Source organism: Mixophyes fleayi, chromosome 2 (genome assembly GCF_038048845.1).
Source record: "Mixophyes fleayi isolate aMixFle1 chromosome 2, aMixFle1.hap1, whole genome shotgun sequence".
Lineage (NCBI taxonomy): Eukaryota > Metazoa > Chordata > Amphibia > Anura > Limnodynastidae > Mixophyes > Mixophyes fleayi.
The window spans coordinates 96510210-96521599 of NC_134403.1; the positions used below are offsets into that span (position 1 = coordinate 96510210).

The 11390-nt window shown below is 36.6% G+C and overlaps 2 protein-coding genes across 2 annotated transcripts in view; one reads left to right on the top strand and one right to left on the bottom strand.

Moving 5' to 3' along the window:
• The window catches only part of GPALPP1 (GPALPP motifs containing 1), a 27105-nt gene extending 26365 nt beyond the window's left edge, over window positions 1–740 (bottom strand). The window contains exon 1 of the mRNA XM_075199737.1: window positions 526–740. Within this exon, the coding sequence (XP_075055838.1) occupies window positions 526–601 (76 nt within the window). The 5' untranslated portion in view covers window positions 602–740. The remainder of the gene's footprint in view (window positions 1–525) is intronic.
• NUFIP1 (nuclear FMR1 interacting protein 1) overlaps window positions 455–11390 on the top strand; it is a 27223-nt gene continuing 16287 nt past the window's right edge. The window contains exons 1-5 of the mRNA XM_075199736.1: window positions 455–1315; window positions 4174–4238; window positions 5891–5995; window positions 8393–8455; window positions 9343–9419. Of these exons, the coding sequence (XP_075055837.1) occupies window positions 1093–1315; window positions 4174–4238; window positions 5891–5995; window positions 8393–8455; window positions 9343–9419 (533 nt within the window). The 5' untranslated portion in view covers window positions 455–1092. The remainder of the gene's footprint in view (window positions 1316–4173; window positions 4239–5890; window positions 5996–8392; window positions 8456–9342; window positions 9420–11390) is intronic.

Sequence of the window (11390 nt, forward strand, 5' to 3'; positions counted from 1 at the left end):
AAAAAACATGCACTGTTAGGGGTCCTTGAGGACTGGGTTTGGGAAACTGGTGTTAAATTATCCAACACTAATATATATATATATATATATATATATATATATATATATATAGATAGAGAGAGAGAGAGAGAGAGAGAGAGAGAGAGAGAGAGAGAGATATTTTTTTTTTGTTTTAAAGTGCATACAAAAACTGAATTGTTATATTATACACGATAGGTATTTTGAACCTACTACTATATATAACTTTTTTTTTTTATCTGATTTGAAAAACCATCTATTGAATTGAATGAGAATTGGAACTCGCGTTATCCATAAGGCCTTTGGTTTGACAACATCATTTATGATGTCACGTGATTCGTATGTAGCTCCAACTGATGAATATCTTTTTTATGTTGATAAGAGTACAGGGGGTGAGGTGAAGACCCCGCTATACAATGGAGGCAGCCACACAATTTAACTTTGATTTTTCAGCAGGTTGATGAGCCACAGTACAGACTACTGCCGACAGTGATTATCTAGTCTTACCTTCTTCTAGATCCTCCTGATCATTAGCACTGCGGAATCCAGGAGGCAGAGCAGGACCGATCACCTCCCGGGACATCTTGAAGAGTTAGCGTACCATTGTGACATCACTAGTACGCGCCACCGCTTCCGGCACCAGTTCCTGACGCTATTAGCGCCTTCACCTTAAAGCATGCCGGGCTGCCCCGGTAAACCGGTAGACTGATAAGTCCAGGCCACAAACAAGAGATGGACTTAATCTGAAACCATGTTATTTAGACTACAGTGACTAGGAAAGTGTCCTTTGCGTTCCACTGACTACCACGTGACTCAGCTGCACTATTTCGGCGGCCATCTTTGAAATGGGCTTCCCATTTCTCCTAATAACATCATTATTAATATTTTATGAAATAATGGAAATACGTGTGTCATGTCTGACCATATCGAGGCCACAAACCGCTTAAAGTATGTCATATAGTCATTCTGAAAATACTGAGATGTATTCACATGTCATGGCGCCAGTTGGAGTGCCCCTAGTGCTCATAGAGCCACCCGGAAGTTCGTGCGATACGCACGTTGTTCTCTGTAAGCATGGAGCAGACTACACACTATCCTCCTCCGGTATTGCGTCCCCCGGTGTTCAACGCTCCCCCGGACTCATGGACTCCTGGTTCTTGGCCACCGAAACCTCCTCCCCATGGCACTGAATTTCATGGAGATTGGGCACCAGCACCTCCTCCTGGGCCCTGGTATGGAGGATGGAATCAGTGGGGCCCCCCATACGGTAATCAGCAGTTCCCCCATATGCATCCAGGTGAGTAATGAGAGGATAGCATGACACACACATGTATAGTACTTTTTAAGCACATCAACTGTGTGTTCGATTTTGAGTGTTGCATTATATGCAGTGATACCATACAGTGTAATGTCATTTGTAACAGTTTAGAGTTTTTTTTTAATCCTCTTGGTATTGTATTGATTATAGGATACATTATGTAGGGTGCATAGAATGGAAAACTAAGATGTATTTTCCTTGGTGTCTATACCATTGTAATAGTACTTTGAACCTATTACTAATCGTGCTGTCCTATTCTTTTCTAAAATTATTTTTGAACATTAAACTTTCACAATCTGTAGGGACATTTGCAGAGTTGATTTCGTTCCTAACTGTGACTTAAACTCTTTTCAGTTCTACTTTCTGTGCATTAGAAAACAAACATTCTTATTGTCTTCTATGCATCAGTTTACTAACTATTTGACACCATGGGAAATATATTTTGTTTTGCTAACCCCATTAAAAGCACGAAAAAATAATCTGTGCTTTTTACTTTTTTGTTATATCCTTTTTTTACTGCAGAAAAACAAAACAAATCAAAAATGATTTTATTAATTTGTTGACTTCTATCACAACTGATAACTGCTCCTTCTCCTCTTCCCCTTATGCATATTCACCAGTCAGTACTGTTATGTTGGTTTCTTTGCCAACTGTAAACTACTTTCAGTTAGAGAATATACATTAATGATGTAATTTTAAATGCCAGTCTATTAACTATGTTTAATAAGATACTGTTTTGTACCAATCCTTGGGCTACGATTACCCATTATTCATAACTACCAGCATCTTCAAATACATTGTATGGGGCATTGTACTTCTAAGAGCCATGTACTTTATAACAAGTGTATAAATCTTTGCATATATAAGTTTACAATCTAAAGGGAAAAAGAAAGCTGAAAAATTACCAAGTGGGTTAGGAAAGATTTACGGGAGAGGAGACTTTGAGAGTAATACATTAGCATTGTTGAAATGTACACTAAACCAAAGCAACCAATAGAACATTTATACCATTGTTTCACCTGCACAAGACTGATAAGTTGGTATCTGCACATTTGCAATGTCCAATGTTGGTTAATAACCATCATTCTTAATAAGATACAGTGCCAGTATATCTTTCAAAGGGGTTATGGGAATATCCCAAGTCTAGTGCAGGCAGCTTACCTGATCTTATGATAGGCAGTTGGCATTCACTCTCCCTTGAACTAGTAAATAGTGTGTAAATGCTGTGTGTCAGTAGTCTGACAGACCAGGATCAAAGAAAATAAAAAGGAAACTTTAACAGAGCAAGTAGGTGTTTTAAAGGGCCTCTAAATTTAAATATAAATTTATACAGTTTGATGGCATTTTGTAACCTTCATAGATGTATGTAAATTACTATTTTTCGCAGCTTCTGATAAAGGGTATTAATATTGATCCTGAACCCATATTATGTGTGTGATTGAGCTTGGTTTCCCATTGTCCAAATCTCCCTAAATAACATACTCCTTTTAAATTTGCGTTTATTGTTGCTATAAATTAAGTATATTATTTACACTATATAAAGAATAGGAAAATGAGAGATTGTACAAAATAATATTAAAACATGATAGTTTGTTAGTTGGTAATACACAATGGGTTTGCAAAGAGATTATAATGGGTTCCCACCCTAAATGGTATGGTAACCGATGTTCTGTGTCCTGACTCATAGACTAAGAGCCTTATATTTAATAGTTGTTTTCCAGACTACAGCAGCATTATTTCAACAGAGTAACAAAGAGAAACAACCTACCAAATTTTGTTGTAGTAAATCGAAAAAGAAGAGGACTATGAAAAGCTCAGATTACTACATTATTTGATACCGGGTGAATGTGTCTCCGCATAAGGGAGTTTGTTACAAACTAGTTTAATGGGAGGGGTTCCTACAATGATGATGATGATGATGACAATAAAACAAATAAGTAATTAATTGAAAATGTATAGAGGTTCCTTTTTAATAGTAAATACTCAGCAATATGGAGCTGTAATAACTGCAATGCAAGTAAGATCTGTGATCTGTTTGTGTGAGATTTTGAGTGCACTGTCAAAGTACAAACCATGTACCAATGAATACAAATAGACACCCCATAATATATTATTATTAACTTTAGTACTTTGTCCATCTGCAGCAAAATCACAGGGTGCTAGAGGAAGCACTACTTTATATGCATATTTTTATATATTGGCTTTTACAAGGTTATTAATGCGTAGATGCGCTTCAGATTTGATTGTGAGATAGATGCAGCATATCTCACTATTAATTGGTTGTCCCTTATTTGGATGTAAATGTAAGATACAGAAAGTATAATTGGGGTTGGCGTTTCTGCCGTTTAAGAGCTTTATATGATGTAATTGCAAAAATATGTTAGAATTGTTATCCTTCCAGCTAAAAGTATATCCCAGCAATATATAGTATAATTGTTCAGCCTGGCAGCAAAACCTAACATTAATTAAGTCTGTCTAAGCTTGCTGTGTTTGGATTTGTTATCCAAGTTCTGCAAGCTCTTTCATTTATTTTCAACAGCATATGCATGTTGTATGTCAAACACTTGCTGTTCTACTGATGACATAACTGCAGTATCCAAGATATTTGTGGATTAAAATGTCATCCAAATTACCTGAACAAACCTAATGAGAAATGTCATGGAGCTCATAACACTTCTATACCAGGGTTCTTACTGTGCTGTGAAAATGATTGTGTTACTATGGAAACTAGTGAGTGGAGTGTTTGGAGTCTATGAATAAGTTATTCTTACCATGAGGCATCTAATGTAATGTAACACCATTAAAGTAGTTCCAATTTCTATCTTGCACTATTTCAGGTGGGCCGAGGTATGGTCATCGCATGCAGGAAGGAAATGGTTGTCGTGGGAACAAAGAACAGAAGGTATAGCATAGTAACATACTGGATAAACCAACCATGCCTGTATTTTAACACATGTTCCTGATTCTATTATTTGATATCTTTAAACTTATTTTTGTTATTTCAGCATTTAGTCTTGTTTTTGATGCCAGATTAAAATCCCACCTGTTTTACTATTGTACTTATGATGCATAGCAAAGTACAGAAACCTAAGTTTGCTTAGGTTTGTATTCATGTTGTTGAGAAAGTCAGGTTTTTAGATGGCATTACAAGTAAAAGGCTTTCATTGTGTAGGCAGATGGATGTTTACCTAAAATTTTGACCAGTCATCACTTGGGTTATAGTATGTATGATTGTAGCACTTGTACTAATTTATTATGCATGTTTTAACATTCACATATATGTAAACCTTTCCTTTCCTTGTTGTGATTGGTTGGGTTTACTCTGCCTCCCAGTCTTTTCCCTCCTGACTGTTTATTTGTCGTTTTACCGCTTAGTGTTGGGGTTCCCTTACTGTCAGTAACCTGCTGTTACTGGCTGCCGCTATCAAACAATCGCCTACTGCAAGTGCCGACTGAACACTAGTTGTTGGAGAGTATTTGCCGTCACCACCAGCCACTTCATCTGCACGAGAGTGACTGTCTTCTGGGTGTTGTATATAACTACTGCAGCACCCATTTGCTGGTGATTGGCTGGTTCCTCCTGACCGCTTACTTTGGGTTAGGACTGCTGGGTCACAGACACAGTGACAGCTAGATGGATTAGAATGTTGGCACTTATCTGTAGGTCACAGGATTACATCAGGCAATGGGCTACAGGCGGGATCTTGCAAGCAGATTGTGTTTATTTGTTGTACTAGAGCTGTTACACATCAGTCTGTGGTACTGATGATCACCTCAGAAGTACAAGATGTTGTGTGTCTGTATATATTTTACATGGGGCTCTACTACCCTTTATATTTTATTTTACAAATGTTTGCAGGGGGTAATGTAGCTCTCTGCCTCTTTAATCAACCCTGGGGCCGCTTCATCTGCTCTGGGATATCAAATATTAATGAATGAGTTAGTGGGTAAAAGAGTTGGATGTAAACACCAATCTGCAATTTAACAAAAACTATTTGTATGCTTCATCAAAATTGGGATATTTGCACAGTACACAGACACAGGATACTCCCTGGTGTATATCAAAGCTAAACAAATGTTTGGCCGTTTTAAAACCTTCCTGGCCAAATACTTAATTTAAAATGTCATTTTCTATCTTCAAAATGTTATATAAAAAATACACTCACTACATTCACATTAACATTAGTCATATGGCACCAATATGAGAAATACATTTATACAATAAGTTATCCCTTCCCATTTCTGTTTGGGGGAAGGTGGCTCCAGCCAAAATCGTATACAATATCTGCTTGTGAGATGAGTTCAAAACATTCTTTGGGCTTTTTTTTTTTTTTTTTTCCCCTCACAATTCTAGGCTAGCGACGCTGAGATGACTAATTCAAGTCTACGAATAGTGTTTTATTAAACACTATATTTGTCCAGTGTATATTTTAGTTATTAACTGCAGTAGTTACATAAAGCAGCTATTTTTCTTGATAGTAAACAGGGCATCCTCATTAACTTTTATGTTTACAATGCATTTTATTTAAATTTGTATTAATTTTATTTCATCAGAAAAGAAAGAAAAACGAACCCATCTACACGCTGTATTGTGACACCTGTGATCGAGGTTTTCGGACCCAGGAAAAGTATGATGAACACGTTTCACAACATGTCAAGGTAAGACCAGAAATGTCACAAATAAAACTCTAGTTGATTTTATTGTATGAATGAAAACAAATGGTTACAGGGTTAGTTGCAAGCCTATAACTAGAACAATATTCTATGACAATTGGTTCTAACATCGCTACAGTGTCATGACTACCGGGTGTGATTAAATCTAGTAGTAATCTAGTCTAGTAGTCGCCTTCAACTTGCAGTATGCAGAATAGGAAAAATAAGTTACAACTTTTGAGCTTGAGTGTTGAGCCATCTACACAGAATATCACCAGCAGTGTTGTGTAATTGGCAGCATGTATGGCCTCAAAAAGATCATGATCACAGTCCAGTGAGATTTAACTGTTTATTGCTGATAAAGTTGTACAATGTGGTGAAGAACGGTATCGCCGTGTGTGGTTGGTTTCTGACCGTACAAACAGGCTCTATGCAGCTGTAACAGACCTGTAAGCTAAACACCAGTACAAGAAGGGTGACTCGCTCCCAATATGTCCACCCAAGTGTGTTGGACAATGATGCTGTAGCTTTGTGCTTGGGAATGCATAACGGTAGAGGCAATCACCTGTGAAATTGCAGGATAAAAACATACACCGTTACAACACAAATAGAAATCTAATATGAAAGGTGTAAAACACAGTTACAGAAGCTGTGATATCTGTGCCCAAAAATGAGCATAAAATATATAACAATGTGAACACTGAAATTTGATTTAAAGAGTGTGAAAAAGTTCCAATCTGTCTTAAATGCCAAGAGAGAACTGAGTCTTTGAATAAGAAATCTTTAGAGCTTCCAAGCGTTGCTCTTAAGAGCTAATCGTGCACATTACAGAGTGACCCCAATTGCACCAAAAGTAGGAAATGGAGTAACAGTGTGTAAAGGGGTATAAATGAACTACAGCAACAACTGTCAGATTATCATCATCATCATCACCATTTATTTATATAGCGCCACTGATTCCGCAGCGCTGTACAGAGTACTCATTCACATCTGTCCCTGCCCCATTGGAGCTTACAGTCTAAATTCCCTAACATAGACACACACTCACAGACAGACTCAGACAGACAGAGAGGGAGACAGACAGGTAGAGACTAGGGTCAATTTTGATAGCAGCCAATTAACCTACTGGTATGTTTTTGGAGTGTGGGAGGAAACCGGAGCACCCGGAGGAAACCCACGCAAACACAGGGAGAACATACAAACTCCACACAGATAAGGCCATGGTTGGGAATTGAACTCATGACCCCAGTGCTGTGAGGCAGAAGTGCTACCACTGAGCCACCGTGCTGCCCATTATAAGATTATAAGCTAGAGCAATAGTAAAACATTACCTGTTGGTCTCTCAGCTTTCCAATTGCTGGAGATATAAACAAACGTTCCATATAAAACAACTACTAGCTACAATTATGGGTTTTATTGCTAGGGGATCACTTTATAATATCTATTAACACTTAGGAGCAGCATTGTTTCCAGACATAACAGTTCTGAGTTTTCCTATTCAGGATTTTATGTTTCTAATTGCCGTTCTGACAGGTTGGAACTTTTTATCTGTGTTTACCTAATTCTTCTTTTTCAAATGTTTACTTCTTGTGTACTCATTATTTTTTGGGCATTAATGATGCTTACTTCTCTAACATTATTTGTTAATAGACTCACATAATGTATATTTTGTCTTTATTTTGATCCTATAGTCTAAGCTTGCTCTTGCATGTTTGTTAATACCCAGTCTTGTTTTATTGCTGTGTCTGTTCTCAAATGTAAAGCGCTGCAGAAGCTACTGAAATAACTTTTAATAAATGAAATAATAAATAACGTGATCTCTTGTGAATTATTTCATGTTATTGCCATTCTTGCTGTTAGCTAAGGTTTGTTCACTTTTATTTTTGTATTCTACACATCTGTTCACTTGGACATTCTTAATTTATATTGATTTTTTTTTTTTATTGACCCATTTCCTATGTTCACTTGTTTGTCAATGAATTTCTTTTATGACTGTATTATAGTGGGGCTTGTTTAGCCCACACATACTTCCCTCCTCATCCTGTATAAATATGAAAATAATTCAGCATCAAATTAGATATTTAGTCAGTATTTACCAATGAAAAGGTTAGAATGTGATGATATCAGGATTCATTTTTATTTTAAGGAAATAAAGGCAGGATTTCTTGGTATAAATATTTGTACTTTTGACACTCAGGAGTTAGAATGGTATAGATGTTAGGCCTGAGTGAAGTCTTAATTTGGTCTCTCTTTTTGTTTCAATTTAATTAGTCTTATAAATCTGTAAAATGTGACAGAATAAATGTTAGAAGTAATAAAGATCTTGTATAATAGATTAATATGAAACAGCAGGCTGAAAAATACTGATTGTCCTTTTAAACCAGTACATTTTGATATTTACAGTGTCAAGTAGCAGGTTGCAATTTCAGTGCCCATGAGAAGCTGGTGCAATTTCACTGGAAAAATGTAAGTCACAGTAATCTTATTTGTCATCTGCTCAATCAAGTGCAATATGGTTTAGAACAACTTGAACAATATAAAATTGAAAAATATCATTTTTTTTTTTTTTTCTTATACAGTTGTTTACTCAACAGCCTTTTTTAAGACTAAATTAAGAGCCCAACTCTGCAGACGTTTATACTAATGTAGTATGTAGGGTAGGTTAAAGTGCATTATCTCGCATTTCCTTGAATGTGAAAACAATTTTTTTTTTAATTTAAAAATATTTAACATTTACTTATTGTAGGATGACGTTTTTCTATATAAGTATGTAACACGGACCTTAATCGTTTTAATAAGCTGCCTTATGTATATTATACTACCACTATTTCTGTTAATCTCTGCAAGTGTCGCTTTATAGGGAAGAGGGCAATTGCTTTCTTTTGACTGCTGCAATGGTGCTATCTGGAGGCTAATATAAGATACTATTAGTGCCCAATAAATGTATATTCAAATATATTTGAAAAGCGACCAAAAATTTGAATTTCTGTAAGTTACAATAATTTGGTAAGTCCTATTTTATTGATACCACTGCTTTAATGCTCCACTACACCTGGAGCTTCTCCCTCTTTATGGAGCCCAGGAGACTGTTTCATGCAGTCATTTTTTCTGAGACTCTTAATTCGTATAACAACCACGGAAGAAACCCGTGGGGTGTAAGTACCAATCAGTAGCCACAATCACGGCTATTGTGGCTTACAATCTGTCCTTCTGCTCACACCCCCTTTCCAGAGAGTTCACCTTTGTAGGTGGTAATGCAGTCTACACCTTGTATTCTAATGCTTTTCCTGGAATCATTTTCTTCAATAAGATTTTCTAAAGGCACCAAGCTTATTTAACCATATCTGTTCTAGATGCATGGACCTGGCGCTAAGAGAATAAAACTGGACACCCCAGACGAAATCGCTAAGTGGAGAGAAGAAAGACGCAAGTATGTTCACTACTATTCTAGCTGTGCTTATGTAATGAACAGAATCTGAAAGCTGTTCTTGTATGGTGTTTAGTATAATTGTAGCTGGGTTACACTAGTGATAGTGCCCTTTGGTTGGACTGTTATTTGATATTCGTCTCTTGACCCTGCGTTGCACAGCATCTCTGTCCTACTGTCATAAAATAGAACAACAGCCATCTACATAGTGTAGGCCGTTCTGTAGAGCAGTGTTTTTTAAACCTGGTCTTCAGGACCTCTAACAGTGTATGTTTTCCATATCTCCTTGCATTAGCACATATGTGTTCATTACTGACTGACACATTGTAACAGATCCACAGGTGGTATAATTATTTCCCTTGTCACCTGGAAAACCTGCACTGTTAGGGGTCCTGAGGACTGTGTTTGAGAAATACTGTTGTAGAGGAACAGCGGGAGGAGAAGACCAGTAGTGGATGACTGTTCATTTGTGTTTACTTGATAGTCAGCACTGTGTCTTTTTTTGAACGTCGCAGAACTTCTATGTGACATTTTTATATACTCATCATTTATACTGTGTTGTTCAGTATTATGTTACATATGTAACAAATGGATAATCCTATAACTTTGTGCTCAATACAATTGACAAGTTTGAACTTGTCGGTTTATTTCCACCCTTATCTGACTCTGTATATGTCATCATACAGCTTTCTGCAACAGTATCTGAGGAATCGGAATAGCTATCAAAGCATTATGAGCGGCCGTCAAATTCCTGTTAGTGGTAGTCTCAAATCCACAGGAAGTGCTAATCTTGGCAGCTGTAAACTCTGGCCAAATTACAAATGTATGCATTCAAACCGTAGTGCGCAGCTGCCAGATCACCTACACTCTGGTAGCTGTGATGGTCTTTGTTTTGACTAAATAAATAAAACTGAGTACATTACAGTACAGGTCTCGCAATTCTTCCACATTTACCTAATATCAGTTTCTCTTTCATTTTCAGTCCCATTTGTTTTAATCATGTTATCCTTCCACTCTATAGCCAATATGTTTATAAGTTTATTAGATTTAAGTATTTTTTAAAATGAGACTTTAGAATTATTATTTTTTGAATATATTTTAGTATATAGATTGCTGACATTAGTCACATATACATGTTTGTCCCATGTGTCTCGTGTTGGATGAAGCAAACATGGATCACGCACAGACATATATAGATAAATAAATTTATATAGAGAGATTATGTATTGCTGACTGTAAGCATGCTTGCTCTTTAATGCAACTCTCCTTCAATCCTAATTTTATTTTTTTGTAAACCTTATAAACACTTCTTCTTGTGGTTCGCAAACAACAGTTGTCATAGTGATCTGTAGCGCAAGCTAAAAATGACCTTTAAATGACCTGTTCTCTAGAATGAGTGCTTGCTTTAAGCACAGAACACGCATTTGTGTGTTATTGGTTAATGTAACACAGGTGTCTTTAATCTGAGAGACGAGGGTCAAGTTAATTCCATGTCTCCGATGTATTTGTTGTATGGCCTAGAACTATAAATAGTGTGATTCACTGTGTATCTGCTGTCCTATATCTCTGTAACTATAATTTACAGAGAGAAACTCTTGTGTAAGACATAGACGTTACCCTCTTATTTGTCTGCGTTCTGGGAGTAGTCTGAAACACAAAGACTTTCTGTGGTTTGGAACACCAGGAAGCCAAGGTTTGATTTTTCTTGACACCCAAAGTGACTTTTCAAATCTTACTGGAAATGGTTAGAGTAATCCCATGCTCAAATAAATTAATCCACCGTTAAAGGTCCTATACATTGCATTGTAAAATGATTTATTCAGTCACATATTTGACCATGAATTACAAAAAGATCTTTTAAGAAGAACACTGTTCCAATACTTTTCCATAAAATTTAACGCCAGTAGGATTGGGTTATTAAGCAGCCAGACACGAAACGCCTGATGGGAAATCGAGATACTTGCTGTGTTATAC